The 18,689-nt window shown below is 42.9% G+C and overlaps 1 protein-coding gene across 1 annotated transcript; it reads right to left on the minus strand.

Moving 5' to 3' along the window:
• Positions 1–5,555: 5,555 nt before the first annotated feature.
• Positions 5,556–17,824, minus strand: dap (death-associated protein). Its single transcript, XM_056433636.1, has 4 exons — positions 17,628–17,824; positions 16,513–16,627; positions 10,584–10,626; positions 5,556–7,384 (listed from the first exon to the last, which is right to left on the minus strand). Exons 1-4 carry the CDS (start codon positions 17,680–17,682, stop codon positions 7,265–7,267), a joined length of 333 nt encoding a protein of 110 aa, XP_056289611.1. The 5' UTR covers positions 17,683–17,824; the 3' UTR covers positions 5,556–7,264.
• Positions 17,825–18,689: the final 865 nt, after the last annotated feature.

Raw genomic sequence — 18,689 nt, forward strand, 5'->3', positions numbered from 1 at the left:
GATAAGGACAGAGGAGAGAGAGGCTGCTCTAGCAGTGTGAAGCTGCTCAGAGACAGCAAGGAGGGCAGTCTCTGTCGAGTGGCCGGCCTTGAATCCAGACTGGTGAGGGTCAAGAAGGCTGTTACTGTGGAGATAGGAGGACACTTGGCTCAAGATAGCTCGCCCCAGAGTTTTGGAGAGAAAAGGAAGAAGAGAGACCGGTCTGTAGTTGCTGACTTCAGACGGGTCGAGCGTGGGTTTCTTCAGGAGAGGGTTGACTCGCCTCCTTCAGAGAGTTAGGAAACAGCCAGTTGAGAGGGAGCAGTTAATAAGATGGGTGAGGAAGGTCAGAAGGCCAGGAGCATTAGCCTGGAGAATGGGAGACGGACGGGGTCAAGGGCGCAGGTGGTCGGTCGGGCGGAGGTCACCAAGCTAAGAACTTGATTGGGAGACAAGGGGGAGAAAGAGGAAAGAGAGGGGGATGAAGAAGTTAGTGTTGGTGAGGTGATAGAAGATGGATTTGTAAAGGAGGAGCGTATGTCGTCTATCTTGTTTGTAAAGTAGTCGACAAAGTGGCTCGGCAAAAGGGTGGAAGGAGGAGGACAGGGGGGATCAAGGAGGTTGGAAAAGATAGAGAAGAGTTTTTTGGGGTTAGAGAAGGAAGACTGAATTTTGGTCAGGTAGAACGAGCTTTTGGCTGCAGAGATAGAGGAAGAGAAGGAGGAGAGGAGAGATTGATAGAAGAGCAAGTCTTCCGCTTGATTCGATTCGCCATTTTCTTTCCGCCGCACGCAGGGTGGCTCTCTCGGGGCGCACCGAGTCCGACAACCACGGAGCCGGAGAGGATTTCCGAACCGGTCGTGTCTTAAAAGGACAAAGAGAATCAAGAGATGAAGACAGGGAAGAGAGGAGAGTGTCTGCGGCAGAGTTAGGATGCATGAGTGAGAAGCAGTCAGTTGAGGGGAGAGCAGATAGGACAGAGGAGGCCAGAGAGGAGGGGCAGAGGGTGCGAATGTTGCGGCGTACAGGTGCAGAGTCTGTAGATATGGGTGGGTTGTCAGTACCAGAGAGCGAGAGAGAGTAAGAGATGAAGAAGTGGTCAGAGACATGGAGAGGAGTCACAGTGAGGTTAGAGGTAGAGCAGTTTCTTGTGAAAATGTAGTCAAGGTGGTTGCCGGCTTTGTGAGTAGGAGGGGAGGGACTGAGTTGCTAAGGGCTTCCAAGGACGGATCATTTCACCAAATAAACTTCATTGGATTCAGCATTTCAAAGTGCGTAGATACTGCACAGAGAAAATCATTTAAACCCGACAAGCGATGACCAAACTGCAGTGAGTTATGCACTTGAACTTTAAGTAGTCGCTGGATTAATACATTTAGCATCGAAATGACGACATGTTTCATATGGAAATGTATTTATGCTGGCAATGCAGTGTCATCGGCAAAACAATGTCGACAGATTTCTGTTTATTGTGAGTCCGTGAATAAAACTACATTCATTTGGAATGGACTTGTCAGGGATCGGTGAGGCAAGAGCTCATGCGCAGAGGAACCAGACAGGACTCCAGGCAACTGACACAAAAACTCTCTTTTACTTGGCAAAAAGGTTCAAAGGCACTAATTAAGAAAGGTACAAGACACGACAAACAACAGGCACACGGAGACTAAGGGAGACAACAATCCGACAGGGGACGAGGGAAAGACAGGCACAATATATAGGGGGGAAACGGGTGTACGGCATGAGAGCCTCAAGTCAGGAGTGGCTGAGGGCAGGTGAAGGGAATGAAACAATTAAGACACAAGAGGGAAACAGACAGAAGGAATCAATCAGGGACAGGGCAGACAAGCACAGGGACAGGAAGTGCAGGGAAACAGAGGACACGAGAGACAGGGACTTCAAAATAAGACAGGACACAGGACAAACACTCTGGATCACTTCTCTGTTCGTGTTTTGTGATTCAGCGTGGAGCATTTTCACAAAGAATTCTGCAGGATTTCTGTGAAGTGGAAAACTTTTTATGAAGTTGAGATACCTGTGAATGCATCACATACTTATATTTACGACAGGGCATTGGATTCCAGTTTGATTTTGTTTGTGTTTTGATCATCTATTCCAATTTCCCTCATACAGAGTGTGAAGGAATGAACATTAGTGCATTAACGTGTGTGTCTGTGTGTGTGTGTGTGTGTGTGTGTGTGTGTGTGTGTGTGTGTGTGTGTGTGTGTGTGAGAGAGAGAAAGAGACAACCTACTAGCCTCGTATGCATAAGATAATATTTAGGTCATGGTTGCGGCTTAAACAGCTGTTGGTATAGATTGTAACCTGAGATTATGAGGCGCTACAGGTTTGGTCAGCGATTCCCCTCTGACTCACATCCCTCATAGAAATGTAGTGGTCAAATAAACCGGACACTATATTATGGCAGCTATGATGTGATGCGGGATGTTTCAGGCCAGGATTCAGACAGGATGACCTGATTCTAGATCAGCGCTGAGTGCTTCTGTCAAACCTGACATTTTGGGGGAATTCTTAGTTGGTTTCAGTACAACACTAAAAGATGAACTATTGCTCATGATTTTTTAATAAAATATGTCACCTTTATTTAACGAATAATTGAGTGATTTATTTGACATGTGGCTTTTTAGATTACAACAATATTGCCGCTCCATAGGTTATGTGATCTGGCAGTTATTACATAGTCACGACAGATAGTTGTCAAGTCTTTTATTATGATTATCTGAATAAAAACAATTATAAAAATGTATGTCTATGTGGCATGCAATCATCAAAAAGCAACATGAATCAATCTGTGTGCAGCTGATTGTAAGTGCGCTACTTGGCAGTTCATAAAAATAGAAGTACAATTGATTTAATTATTTAATTTCTCACACGAAAATCTGATGCTTTATTTGTTAACAATGTATGCTCAAAAATCTTCTCCTTGTGGTCACAATAACTTTGTCTCTCAGGCTTTGCAAGGACTGAAGATATGAGGGCCAGATCATTTACATTTCTTTTAAGTATTCTGTGAAATGATACTGTGATGCAATCAAGGATAAAGTAGGCCCTTCTTAATGAATCCCATTTCTGAAAAGCTGAACAAGTATGAATAAATTATCTATAATGCATTAAAATGATCAGCAATGTGTGACCTAAAAATGAACTGCAAGTGGCGGTGCTATCACTGATAAAAGTGGGGAAAACTTGGCAGAGAGCAGCTCTCTTACAGAAAAGAAATACATCTTCTCACAGGGGGTTTGATGGAACCAAACTTGATAAAAAAAAGTACTGCATAATACTTTATGTTAAACATGTTCAAGAACAACACAACAGAAAAAGGGTTTGTTTTTCAAAAAAATCCTGTCAATGTGGTAACACCGCAAAGTACCACCCATTGTATGATGTGATGCACATAGCAAGTTGTTTGCTTTTGGTGAAACGGAAGCCAAAATGCCACCATACATTTATCTTTTCATTCTTGATGCCTTACCAAAAAGGTCCCGACCTAAATGACTCCTTGAAATACTCCTTTCTTCCACTGGTGCCTGTTGACGGAGTAAACCGTAGCATTGGTGGAATGTTTTCATGTGGCTTCGTCAGAGAAATGACCAGTTTCAACGAGCTGAAGCCAGTTGTAATGTTCCTGAGGACCTGGACTAACAGCTGGTGGTGTATACTCAGGGCCAATAAAGTGGCTCTAAAAGAGGACTTGGTGCTGAGGGTAAAGTGCCTTGAACTGTAACCGTGGCTGTTTTTATGGTGCTGGAAGAAAAGAACTACAAAAGCATGATTCTCTCCTAAATATACCCAGAGAGGGTAGTGCCTTGCTCATGGGCAATTGCACTCAAAGAAATGACTCATTGGATGAACTCAATTAAATTGTTGGCAGGTTTTCCATCCAATAATTATATGCAACTCCAACTCAAATTTAGCACATCAGTGCAATAAAATGTAATTAAGTTAGTCCAACTCATTTGTATCAAAAACATCTAAAATAAAATAACGATATTCATTAAATTAAATTAATTTGTTTTTGTCCAACTCAAAATATAAACTAACTAACGAACAAAATATGCAAACTCCACACAGAAGGAACGCCCCGACTGGGAATTGAACCCACGGACCTCTGGCTTTGAGGCCACAGTGCTAGCCACTACACCACCGTACAGCCCTGAAGCATGGCTTCACCTCATGTAAACAACAGATTCTCAGCTGGTGCATGCGCAAAGAGTAGTCCTCAATGAAACACATTTATTTTGAGTTGATATGCACACCATCTAACCTAAATAAATCTAATAAATGAAAGTATTCATACATTTTGTGTTACACCCATTAAATATAAATATCTATTTTTGTAATTGATTTATTTAAATGTATCAAACAATATTTAAATGTGTCACCTCGAAGAAGGGCTTGAATCGCTTTTGTGAGTGTAACCTAAATAAATCTAATAAATGAAAGTATTCCTACATTTTGTGTTTCACCCATTCAATATAAATATCTTCGTTTTGTAATTCATTTATTTAAATGTATCAAACAATATTTAAATGTGTCACCTCCAAGAAGGGCTTGAATCGTTTTTTTGAGTGTGGTTGCTGTTCCTAGGTACCAGCGCCTTTCAGAACAGACCACTGAGCCCGTCAGTCAGAGGGTCTACCAGCTGAAACAAAGCCGTCACTCTAAAGATAAAGACTTCAAACCGGTGAAAAACTGAACCTACCTTTCCATTATTTGAAATGTAATAGACATCAATCAATGAGGCAAATTTAAATAGACAATTTAATTAAACTTAATAGCTATTGCAAATCTCCTTTGCAAGATAGGCAGCTTCATTTCTACAGGTTTTACAGATGAAGAATTCTTTGCAGTGTCACTAATGCGTGCTAAATACCGACTTCATGTTAACGAGCTATACTAGCAATAACATGCTTTTCTTTTTGAATGCATCTTCGGAGTATTTAGGAATACATTTTGATCCAATTTACCTCCGCCATTCTTCATACTCACACAACAAAGAGATGCCTGAGCACGGCAGTAAAATGCATTTTTAGCGGTGCCTCCCTCTCGTTCAGTTCCCCCAGTCAGTCTAATGCGGCATGGCAGGGGATGAGAGTTCTGCCACATTGAGAGAACTATATAAAACCACGGAGAGTCAAGGAGATTGGGTCTGCTTTAATGGGGTGTTACAGCTTGCTGACAGAGGCTCGTACCAACTAAGCCTGCACTGGCTGCTTTATTGGGCTAACATAAACTGACAGAACACCTGGTTGCAGATGCTTGTGTAAAGATGGATTACACGCACTAACACCTGGTGCTCGATGTCTGTGTGTGTGTGTGTGTGAGAGAGCTGTTGGAAGAAAAACAGTTGACAGCTCTTGGAGATGCTGCTGTTTCATTTCAAAACACCACCTGAGCCGAAATCCCTCAGCGCATGGTGCTAAGGTACAGGAGGCAATCAGTCAAGTAGGACTACTTTGAACCTGAGAGCTCTCTCGTTCGCCTTCTCTCACACTGATGTGACAATAATGTATACACGACAGATTCATCCCTCATTTTCATTCAAATAAAGAGGCAGCTTTTTCTGATAGTCTATATCTTTATTTACTATGACAAACACACCTCATACCCAAATCCACTCAATGACTAAAGATTTATACAATTTGAACAATTTACTCAAGAAAATGAACTGAATAAAACCCCCCAAAAAATAAAACTCTTTTAAATTGCATTAAATGAGCATAGGAATGAATCCCTTCTTGGCAAGATACATTTCTTTCTTACTTTCCTGGAAACCTGAACATTAGTGTTGCAGCAAATGACACTTGAGCGTAAGGGGATGGGTGATTAAGGATAAGGGTGGTGTGTCCGTGTGTATTGATATTTTAGGGAGCTGATACAGATTTCTATACCTGCGGATATCTTGGCAAGTAGAAATCAATGAATTATCCTTGAACGCTGACAAATTGTCACAGTCAACGTATTTGTTCAAACACTTTTATATGGAATGTTTTTGCTCGGCCTCCCCGTCTTCTGAGCTGCTCCTCTGCTATGCTTCGGATGTTACTGCAAACACAAAGCATCCAGACACTGCTTCACAGTATCTTAAGATTTCATTACATTTTGGGATATTTTTTCATTCCAGTTGACGCAGCGTGCAAAGCAAATAAAATGCAAATCCATGCGAGTCAAATGAGGCAGAAAGATTCCTGAGCAATGAGGCACTGATGGGATACTTTTACCGTGAAGCAGGTCGAGTTTGCATTCAAATGAACATTGCCCGGGAAGGATAGACATGATTACAGCTCCAACAAGGCAGGGCAAAATAGAGAGTACATCGCCACCCCTCTCTAATTAAAAATAAAAAGGAAAGAACAAATTACATCGGAGGAAACTGTAGCGAAAGCGGAACGGACTTTAATACAAGCGTTGCTGCCTTCTTGAGTCACGACACTAACAGCATGCATCAAGTAGCTCCTTAGGTAAGGGCAACCAGCACCACAGAGAAGTGGGTAATGTGTTCTCATTGGTTCTCCTTAATGGGCTTCTTTAATAGCGAAATGGCCAAATGGCACTCTTGTCAAGCTTGCCAGTAACCTCAGGGCTGATGATGAGCGTCTTCACCTTTCTCTGGTCCAAGCTGTACCATGCAATTTGGCAACAGTCATACGTGATCCTCACATCGAACTGCATTCTGCATTTGAGAAGCTTCATCTTGTGTTCTTTTTGATTTGTGTTGATAATGGTGAACTGGTGTCCACGCCCCAAATTTCTTTTCATTGGTTATTTGGGTCTGTGACTATCATAGGTAGAAGGCTGGAGCTTAGGCTGAGGCAAATGGTCGGCTAGTTGGCCTGATTGATTGCTATGAATGGCCGTTTGCTGTGATTTGGTAATAGTCGGCACATCCCTCCCACCCACCCAACCCCCTACACACACAGATATTTCTTCATTCACATTTAATCATGGAATGGTAGCAATTATAGACGACCACCCAGCCATGCATACCACCGTAAGACTGTAGCGCTGTTAAGACAATTTCTCTTCAGGAGAACTAATAGTGCATAGCAACAGGGGTGTAAAGATTGGGACTTCTACGAAGGCCGTACTCGCATTGGGTGTTTGTTGCTGATACATTTCCGATACATGTAATGCAAAAGAGGCTTACAAAAAACACTGATTAATTAGAGGAGATCTGTGCCTGCTGGGGAAAGATCTTCATCCTATCCGTTCCACGGGGAAGGCCGGCTGGTGGAGGACGCGGAGCCATCGTAGCTCGCTGCCTAATTCACTTGCGGGGCTGGTGGATGTGCTGGTTGATCTGCTGAGAGGCGGGCAGCTTGGGGACACAAGGCTGGGGCTTCTGATGAGCCACCTGGGCGGCCGCGGGGGTGAAGTCCTTATCGCCCTGAAGGGAACAGTCAGTCAAAAGTCTTTAAGTGCATAAGAATTAACCGCATCGTACTCAGCCTGGCTGGGAAAATCACGATCGAAGCAAAAACTTTTAGACGATAAATCACATAAGCTGTGCTGTGGCACACAAACCGTACAGCAAATATGCATCAAGGGGAAGATAGATATTAACCAGTTGGATGGGGATCAAACACCAGAGACAAAATACATATTGTAACGAGTTGTAAAGTAGAATTTATAATAATTATGGGGGGGGGGGGGGGGGTATCATTGCAAAGGTCACAACAGAAAACACAACATGAATGTGTACAATAAGTGTGAGAAAGTGTGTACAGTATGTAATGCAAAGTTATGCAGTAACTTTCCGCCCCATTTTAAAATCCTTTCCCTCTGATAATCATAACAATGAGGAAATCCCTAACAGTGAACGGTAGAGCATGGCGCACTCGTCTGTCCCTGCTCGTGTGCTCGGCAACCTCAAACTCTTATTCCAGGAAAAGTACCCATAAACATACGCTCGCTTCTAAATCGGGTCAGAGCAGGAATGCGGAATATTAGACTTACGACAACCACGACTCCATTCCTCCATTCTTTCTTTGTATCTTTACCTGCCAGCGTTCTTATCCGTCTTTCTCAAAGTTTCCTTTTCTTTCCTTTCTTCACCTCAAGGTTACTGCGCTGGTTTCCACTGGATATTTTCCTCACCTTAGCGTACGTGTATTTTTCATGCTACACTTCTCTCACATCCTCCTATTTATGAGAGAAACACATTAGTTCTAGTGGGTAGATGAGATTCATAGAGAATGCATTGCACACGTCCAACACATAACATTCATTACAGTGCAGCTTGCACGATTAAGTGGATTAACGTTGAAGGTTTAAAATCTGTTCAAGCAATTTAAACACTGTCTGAACCTCTAGCTGAACTTTCGTACCACAAATCTCTGTATGTGAGGATATGCACTAGTTATCCTGCATGTGTGCATGCGTGTGCGTGTGTATAGGTGGACACATAGCAGTTACAGTGTGTGTGTGTTCGTGCTTCTTTCATTTAAACTTTGCCAATTCCACAGCTAACTGGATGGGATGTGGGTAGATTTGACCTCCAATTGCCCTTCTTCTCTCTTCTGAAACTCAAAGCTTCTCTTCCCTCCATCTCTGTCCTACTGCAGAGGTTTGGGAGGGAATGCAACTAATTAACTGTCTCATTGCACCAAACTGTGAACAGAAATCAGGATGATTGGTAAGGCATTTTTCCTACCTCCTATCTTTTTGTTACCATTTAGTACACAGCTAAAATACCCATTCACGTGGTGATAATTGCAACTTTGTTTTCCTGAATCAGATTTCGCTAAAAACACAAAACAAGCTGCAAAGGATGAAATTGGGAAACATGGAAGAATTAAACTACTTATTTTTTACATCACTGTGGGTATGAACAAATTACAACTTACATTTAAAGACATTTATAAGAAATGGAGGATCAGTAATCCATGCATACTAAGAGTGTGGTTGCATCAAACGTTTCTGCTAAATTATTCGAAAGAAAACTGCCTCACCCAACATGGATTTTGGTATATTCCTAATATGCTGACCCGCTTCTTGTTGAGTACTTAACAACAATGGAATTCTACATGGATTTTACGAATATAACTGTCAGTGTAACAAAAATCACATTAAAAGATGTTTCTCTTCCCGTCTCTGATTTTTTTGCTGAGATATGAAGACTTAATTTGACGCCAACAGGGTAAAAAATAGGAATTTCTGAAGAGATCTGATTCCGGCAGGCAGGAGGACATGTGGTCTGAACCACAAAACCCAACTCTTGACAGGAAGAATACATCCATTGACTCAAATAACTGTCTCGCATTAGACGGCCACCTTGGGCACCTTTGGTGGAATACTTTGAACACCAAAAGACTTGAGTCCGATTCTGTCCTTCAAAGAGACAGAAAATATATAGCAGGGGAAACGTCTTGTTTTTTTCCCTTAAAAAAGAGTCTCAGCAGGACACAAACTCCACACACACACTGGCGTGTTTCACTTAGCTCCTAAAAGGCTTTGTGCAGTGCCAGCCTCGGGGTTTGATGGCAGCGATACGGGGCGAATGGAAAGGCTAGAGGGGGATCGGGGGATAAATGGAATGCCTGCCACCTTGCTGATATCGCTGTAATCTTCCGCAAACAATCTGCCTGGTGTGACACACACAGACGGCAGAACTCAAGGACGCTTTCTCATCCCCCCACACACAAGTCCTTCCACAGACTTTGACCCACTTTTCAAAAGTGGCAGGTCAAGTCCGTCAACACCCACAATGTGTGTGTGTGTGTACACCTGTTGAAGCTTAACACAATATATTTTTAATAAGACTGTAAGAGAGGTGCTGATTTTAATTTGTAGTGCTTTTGTTTATAATACTAATATGTGTGGGGGTTTCAGCTGCATTATCCTGCATTACTAAGTGTTAACCAATTAAACATATCATGAATGTGCAATATAAATAACAAATAAATCTATAAAAGTTATTCAAATGGGCATATTTTTCAATCCAGAAGTGTCACCGCATTTACATAAATTAAGCAATGTGGATGACAGCGGTGGTAAATGCTGATTCATATTTAACCAATAGAGGTGCTTCCATCTCTTTTTCTCAAACCGCTCATTTTAATCAGTTCTCCAGTCAAATCTCATGCTGTCTATGAAGACGGGCAGTCCGATGATAGATATGATGATAGATATGATATGATAGTATTAACTCAGACTAAATAATTTTTTCAGGCTCCCGTGACCTCAATAACTACAGTGTTATTTTTACAAGCAAGAGTAACCTTTCCAGTTTTTTTTTAATCACTTGAGATAGCAAACAAGTCTCCAATAGTCTGATCAGGGCAACATGTCAGCACACACGCTCAGAGCTGATTATTGAGTGCTGCCGAACATTATACATCCCCACACTTAGGTAATCAATTCACTGGGGAATTCTCCATTTAAAAACTACACAATGTTAATAAGCGACACGTACAAATAAAATAAAATGAAGGAAATACATTAGCATACGGTATTTTGAAGGTAGTTTTAGCATACGGTATGCTGCCAACGTGTTTTCTGAAGCGATTGCTTTGGACTCGCCCTAACATTTGGGGCCACTTAGTGTTGGTCGGCTAAAGCGCGCAGACAGTTTAGGTGTGTCTTACCTTTGTCACCACTCCAGACACAATCACGGGGATCTTTGGTGGACTAAAAAAAGAGAACAAAAGAAAAAGAGAGAGAGAACATTATGTTAAATGATTTGGAGAATTCATAAAAACACACAATTTAGTAAGCAGAGTTTGTGTCCACTGCTTTGTTCTTTGGCGAATGTGTTTGTAATTGAATAGTATTTTGAGCCGGCCGAAGGAGCATCTTGCTGTATGGCCACGTTTACAAAAAGTTGACCCATAGGGACACTTCAAAACCTCCAATAGTGACTGTGCAAAAATGAGTAAACCACAAGTTGTCAAAACACATAATATCCACAGTCTCTGGCAACACACACACATACATATACACACACACACCGGATGGACCTGCCAGCAGCCTAAATAGCTCCCATTCATCCTGGCCAAACACGGGCTCAGAGCTTCTGGATGGAAAGCATGACCGGAGAGAGGGAGGGAGGGAGGAAAGGGGAAGAAAGCTGAGGCCATGACAGGAAAAGAGAGAAGAGGATGATGACAAAGGAAAGGTGGAGATGAAAAAGAAGTGGAGAAACAAGGGAGTAAAGGCAGGTCAGACCGAGTGGAGAGGGGAGTGGAAGAGGCGAGAGGGCACGGAGGACAGGGACACGAAATACCTCTCTAATAACAGACTGCTAGAGGAGAGAGGAGAAAAAGACGAAGGAGAGAGGGAGGCCAGCGCTCACTCAGACATAGAGAAACGGAATGGATGGAGGCAGAGAAAAGAAGATGAGGAGGAGGAATGCGGAACCCGAGGAAAGTATCGACCTTGTCATGACAAACGAGCGCCGTCTAATTTTACGGCGGCGTCACCCCCCCGGCAAAAAGAGTACATCCGTGGTAGCCACCTTCAAAACTCCAGTCTCAAGACATTAGCTGGAGTGGCGAGCATGCCCGACTTATAGCACAAACATGTTGAAAAGATGAAAAGTTCCTCACAGACGACAAACTGCACCCTCAGCTATGAGTCCAAGCACTCAGGAAACACAATTTCAAACATCTGCTACTTCCTTATTTATTTTATGATCCATGCACAACTTTTAAGGAATTTTATTGCAATCAATTAACAGTTATGGATCTTCAACACATCTGGTTAACCTCCCTCTCTGCAATCAACATCTTGGCACGGTGTAGCCTTCTGCTCCTTATCTTAATGACAGCGTATACACCTTGCTATTAAATTAATGCTTCGGTATGTTGAATTTCACTGATCATTTCCTCACCAGCTACTTGTCATAATCACGTTGGGGTTGAGAGGTCCTCCATTAGCAAGCCAATTAACTATATGGCATATTACCGCCGCGAGTGTTCCTCATTCAAATTTATGCTTTTGCGAGCTTGCCACTAACATTTGGCTTGGCAGTAGAGTTTTAACAATGTTAAGGTTATCTGAGGAGCAAGTGGAGGGAAGAAATGTGCAACATGGCAAGTGCCAGATGAAGAAGAAAAGAAAACTCCAGTGTGAAACATGCCAACAGGAGATTCGTTACGTAATTTTATAATTAACACAACGGGCGGAATTAATTCATTACACACAGTTGACTGAAAAATGGCGCTTTAGCAATACGGGAAAACAGATTTCCCTCATTTATTCAAACGGGCATGTCTAGCTCTAAGCTAGCTCATTAGCGTTTAGCGGCTACAGCCCTGTGGAAACGGGTTTCCTTTTCCTTAAACACAAATGTAGAAACTTCCGTTGAATGATATACTCTCGCTAATTTTTATACTACAAATATGAATTCGTACTTGGAGTTTTAAACCACGTCTTTAGGGACATGTGGCATATATGTACAGTAGCTTAATTAGTTAAATCCTAAACTGCAGTGAGTTGGATACATGTCGACATGCTGAGGGAGCGTGGGCGGGTATTCACCTCACGCTGGGTTGTCACATGTCTGTGTTCTATCGAGTGTTGATCACCACGGTGCAATCAGAAGATAAATCCTGAAATATTGAAAACTGACTTCAGAAATGAGGGGAGTTATAAAGGAAACCAAGCATTTCATAGCACATTTGCATCAAACGTTGCACGTCGTTACTACAATAGGCATGAAGGCGAGAGAGATGTTAGAGACCAGACGACACAGACAGTGAGGAGTGTAACGGTCAGAGGAACAGACAGCTAACATGCATTGTTCTTATTTCATTAATTAGTATAAATCAGACAATGAGTAAGACGAGAGTATTAGCTTTTAACCTGACTGCTAGTTAGAGCACAAATGATATGCTGCTGACACCTATGTTTCATCCTTTTTATCCATAAGATGGAAAAGCAAACCCAGAGAAGGGCAAATGGAGAAAGAAACCACAAGTAAAGGGTACGTAAAGACATAAGGAGCCTGCAGGGGGCAGTAGAGAGCTGCAGAGAATCTTTGGGAGGAGTTGCTTTGTGTCAGGCGAGTTAAGAGTCCGAGGGATGGAGAGGAGGAAGAGCGAAAGAGAAAAAGGGAGCGGTAGAAGCAGAATGTGAATCCTAGCTTAAAATTCAAAGAGTGGAATGCACATTAATGAGAGGTTGTTTTCTTCCCCGTCTTTAGCTCCAAAGCCACACCACAACACCACCACCACCCCACCCATCTCTCTTTGCTTCAGCAGAGCAGGAAGTTTGTTGCCGTGGGCGAGGTGGCAGTTGCCATGGAGACTGATGCCCGTCTCTGCTCCTCCTCCTCACTCCTACCCTCACTCCTACCCTCACTCTCTTTCTTTCCTCTCAACTTTTCACCATGAGCTGTCAGTCTACTGTACATTTCACAAAATGTCCCACATTCCGTATGTTTGCCAGCTTTTTAGTGAAGTGTGCACACAGCACCGCCCGCTCCCCTTTCCAAGGCCCAAACCTGCCAGAGTGGTGGCAGTGCCATCAACATGAGGCCTATGATCACCTTCCATGTAGTCTTTATTTATTTTACAAATGAAGCCAACAGTCCACGTTGGAGCGGTTCATAAACCATTTACGCAGCAATATGTTAAGTGATGAAAAGAACATTTGTACATCGGCCCACCTCCCTCTCTCTCCTCCTCCTCCTCCTCCTCCAACTCCCTCGGCGACAGGCCATTTTATACAAAGAGGATGAAACACGTGTTTCCCTGGATGTTGGGTAGATTTATTCTGTATGCGTTTGACAAACTCATCAGCAGAGAGTCCGTGGGCAGGGAGCCTCAGCTGGGTCACCAGCATGCTCTGGCTCATGCCTCCCATCTTATTCCCTGCATCTCACCCCTACCGACTTGTCCAGCCACTGCTCCCACCGAGTAAAACCTTTCTTCTTTCGTATCTTCATATTGCCATGGATGGCATCCCTTGCTTTCCATACTATAATAATTTCCCCATCTCATCCTCGCCATAATCCCGGCCATCTATGTTTCCCCCTTTGCCCCATCTGTCCATCTCGGCTAGATTGGGTACGGCAGGTGTTCCCCTGACTACAACGCTTCACTGGATGCTGCTAATGTGAAATTTACCCAGTAGCCACCTGCTAGACGACCATCAGCGTGACACGGACAGGGACAGACAGTGTGTGTGTGTGTGTGTGTGTCTGTGTGAGAGAGATTCACGGACTTGCAGTCACTGATGGAGTGCAGTTATTCAGCCTCTCTTTTAGGATGGGCTGACAGGTCATTTTTTTAGTTAAAGATAAACATTTCACAGGCGCACGGTAAACCTGCATTTACACAGGCAGGCCAAGAGGAGTTTATCAAGCTAAAAAGGACTGAAATTGTTTCTCAGTGATTAAATGCGCTATTTGACAAATATATGTTCACAGCCCATGGAATGATTCCTCTTCTTTGACTGCACCACTAAAGGGAAACATTTGAAGGAATAAATACTCCGGCGACTATTAAACCCCGTCTGGCTCTGTTGAGACAACTGGCCAGTTTAAACACGAGGGAAAGTGTCAGAGATATTTAAACCCACACAAATATATAAATGAATCCTATATTGTATTTAAAAAGCATAACGTTAGTGCTCCTCTACCAGTGCAACATATTCTGAACACATTCATCCTTAAGTAAGACTGCATTGCAAGAAATAAAGGGAATAAATCACAAAAACAGTAGGAAGTCATTTCTTTGAAATCTGAATGCAGACGCAGCCCTCAGGATGATTACCTTTTATATTGAACAAATAATAAAGTATATATTGAATTTAGAGCTGAATCAAAGTAGGTTAATCGACTGGAAATGTGCTGCACCTATTTTGATTCAATTCAGTTTATTTTATATCGCCCAATATCACAAATTACGCATTTGCCTGAGTGGGCTTTACAATCTGTTCACATGCCCACTGTAAAAGAACTGTCAATTGATCATTGATTCTGTATCTTTCAAACTAAAATACAAAATATTCCTTGATTCCATCAAACGTGAGGTTTGTCTGTTTCTGTTCCATGTCATTTTAAACTATATATCTTTTTTTGGGGGGGTTTTGGACTGTCACACAATAGTATATTGGGAAAGTTACGCCCAAATCACCGAGCCAAACTCCTTTCAACAGGCTGGAATGGTGGACACACCCAGACCAGTGTCTGCAACAACTGGAGTGTTTATCCTACTGGGGGGAAGATTAGCGGCCGCTAAGGCGCCGGCTAATGGGGATCCAGTTACGAAACTAAATAGATTTTACCCATGAGAAGTATAAGCCAAGCTTGCATTTTATTGTTTCAACCTTCCTTGTTTGCTCTCTCTACAGAAAAGGTGAGCAAAAGAAAATGACGTCACGACTCACTCCCACAATAAGCTTGATGCTACTGCTGCTCGGAAATACAGGAAAATAGCCAAACAACAAGTACAGTAGATGCAATGTATATTTAGTGTGTGTGTGTGTGTGTGTTTAAGTCTGTGTGTGTCTAAAGTACAGACACTCAATTTCGTGACAGTTGGCAATGTTCTTAAACCCGGCTCTCGGCTACACACTGCTCGTCAGTTCTCATTTATCACTTCTGATTGATTAACACACACACACACGCACGCACACCTATGTGGGTGTAGAAGTGGACACACGCAATTACACTGAGAATAAGCGAAAACTTGCACCACCTTGCATGGAGTGACCTCAGTAGAAACGACGCAGTCAAGCAGCTAAAACAAGAACATGCTTATATGGAAACACAATTATTGTCGCTCGGAAATAGAGCCGGTGTGTAAAACAAGCAAACCAAGTCTGCTTGGAGCAAACAATAGCGACTGCTGAATGGGCTGCTCAAGTTAATGCTGTAATTATGCAGTAATTATGTTGTTTACCGAATTAGCTGGCAACAGCACCCAACGAGTCTGCAGCAAACTGCCCACAGCAGAGCCTTATAGAAAAGTGGAAGTGGCTAAATTGCGGAGTTGACAATTGGCAGGGTGAGATTTTGTGTGCGACTGTAATTTACAACATACAAATCATCACTGAGCGGCACATTGCCACGACACAGTCCAACTGCAGAGATTTACCGGCACCGCAAATGCATGTGGTTGCTTGTGTGTCTGTACAGTGTGCATGGAAGGATTACGACACAATGGGCCCCTGGACACCGATGACAAGGTATCCCCCCTCACCTCTCTGACGTAAGGGAAAGACACTCTGACTCAAAGGAAAAATAACGTCTGTAAACGATGCGGCCATTGAGTTAGAAGCCGTTTCATGTCTCTTTGCAGTCCCTTTATCTCTCTTTGGAGTCTTTTTCTCTCTCTTTTTGCAGCCATTTTGCATCTCTATTTGGTCAGGTCTCTCTTTTTGACTATTCTGCATCTATGTGGTAATTGTGTGTCTCTTTGTGTGACTCTATTCAGTCATTTGGTTGACTCCAACCAGAAATGGTACAGCCACTTCCAAGTCACGGGAGCCTCCTGCCCCCTGCTCCCCCCATGGGCCTCTGCATCAGGCCTTTGCTGTCATCATCCCGTGACTGTGTGGGTGCGTTACCTGCTGCTGACGTACTCCTCCTCATCCTCCTCGTCTTCCTCATCTCTCTGCAGTGGGTCTGGAGCAGCAGCTGCCTGCTGGTGCTTCTGCACTATTCTCATACCTCCTGCTTTGACTGCAACAGACACAGAGAGACACACATTCACACTGTGTACGGGATGAACTGAAACAATTAGTAGAGTTCACAAATGATCAATGCAAAATTGTGTGAAAATATCAAGATGAAAGATATTGATATAAAACAATACACTTCAAGCAATAATGTGTGCACAGTGGTCATGGTCAGGTAACCGTGAGAGACTTCAACTTCAAAATGAACTTCAAGGTAAAATCGTTCACAGACCTATCAAACTTTTAAATAGAACGCTTAACATAGTGAGTTAGAAGTCTGTCCCTCAACTGAGAAGACCAAGGTTAGAAAGTCTGAGAGGCGGCAAGCAGCCATCCGAAGTGTCCTTGAGCAAGGCCCGGAATTGTAATTCTGCTGCTCACTGTGACCTCTGACCTCAATGCAGAGGGGTTGGTTATATGGTCGATATTATCAATGGTCTGCAGTGTTCTTCCATCTACACCTGCAGGCTTGTTGCAGGCCGAGTCACGTGCGCTATGGGCAGGTTGGGTGCAAGGGGCATTTGTTATCTTACTGTGCTAACAGTCCTGCAGCCGAAAAGACCCCGTATCCCCCCCACCACCAGACACTGCTCATGTCCACGTACGCCTTAACTACTTCTCCACAGTCCACGTCCACAGACCGCAGCCTAAGACCCACACTGTCGCCATTCAGCACCATGAACCGCGACACTGTAAATTAACAGCTTCACGTCGGAGCCCGAGAGCTGGTTACCGCTCCAATAACAGCATGTTTGATGATGTTGCAAGATCCCACGCCAAGCAGGAAGTAACGAAACGTGAAGAAATGGAGAAATACGGCAGATTAGGCTGCATGCTATAAGAATAACACACGTTGTCATTCGCTGGCATCTGCTCGTGCAGTGATTGCGATGAGTATGAATCATCACGATGTGCTTTTTGGTTTGAGACACTGCAGAACCAGAGGCCTGCATGTTAAAGGAATCGTTTCAAAAGAAACACATCAGCAGCACAAGGCGCCATACCTGCAGGGAGATGTCCTCCTTTGGTTTCCACTTTCTCCTTCGGCGGCGATGACATGTCGGCTCTGATCTGGGGTCTGCAGCGAAGAAACAGGAGCGTCTGGAAAGACACAAATCCTGCTTTATTCTGCCTCAAACTGTGGACTAGACTTCACTCTCTAACGTCAACGTGGCTTTTTTCCCCAGAGCATTGTTTGGAAACGATACGTGATGACGTGGCAGACTCGTCAGAGGCGGAGGGACGTACGGAGCGTGCTGACGTCACCCGTCGCCAGCGTTCCTCTGCAACCCGCAACCTGATATGAATTGCGATTTTTTAGTTGATGAAAAATGACAATAAAGCACAGCAGTCGAATCTTTCAGATAGTAGCTGGATATAACAGAGTACATAAAATAGCCTCTTTAAAAAAATAAAATATCTAATGATTCATGTCATTATTATTATTTTTGTTATTATTATTATTATTTTTTGTTATTATTATTATTATTATCCTCATCAACATCGTTATTTTAATTATGATTGCTATCTTGAGAAAATGTTATTATTTGATTTAGTTATGTCTAGTCTAATATAAATGTCTATATGTATATATGTGTGTGTTTGTGTGTGTGTGTGTGTGTGTGTGATTGTGTCAACAAAGGAGTTGTCAACAAAGTCTATTTTAGGGAGTTAAGTGCTTTGTGACAGAAAATGACACATTTAGTTGAGCTAACAAAGTAATGCCTGATCAGATATTATGCAAATTATTTAATTCTTGGAATAAATACTGTTGTGCCCCCAATTGATAAATTATTTAAATACGAGCAGATCACAAACGTTGAAAGACACAATTTGAAGTGCCTAGTAGCTGTCCACCTACATCATCAAGGCACATACTCTTCTAATGAAGCAGCCAGTTCCCCTCTCTCACCTTTAAGCCCACTGTCTTGCAAAGCAGCAGAAGCATCGGCAGAATGAGCAATAAAAGACAAACACGACAATCCAACAGAGAGAAAAAGAAAACTGCAGTGTGTGTGTGTGTGTCCTCTCTGACCACCTACTTTCTGTTTTTGCACTCTAAATCC

The sequence above is a fragment of the Pseudoliparis swirei genome, chromosome 16, assembly GCF_029220125.1.
Source record: "Pseudoliparis swirei isolate HS2019 ecotype Mariana Trench chromosome 16, NWPU_hadal_v1, whole genome shotgun sequence".
Classification (NCBI taxonomy): domain Eukaryota; kingdom Metazoa; phylum Chordata; class Actinopteri; order Perciformes; family Liparidae; genus Pseudoliparis; species Pseudoliparis swirei.

Coding starts and splice junctions, on each gene's coding strand:
- dap (XM_056433636.1), bottom strand. CDS start 17,682: ATGTCATCGCCGCCGAAGGAGAAAGTGGAAACCAAAGGAGGACATCTC. Junction 10,627..16,512: donor GAGGAGTACGTCAGCAGCAG/GTAACGCACCCA, acceptor CTCTTTTTTTAG/TCCACCAAAGATCCCCGTGA. Junction 7,385..10,583: donor TGTCTGGAGTGGTGACAAAG/GTAAGACACACC, acceptor TGTTCCCTTCAG/GGCGATAAGGACTTCACCCC.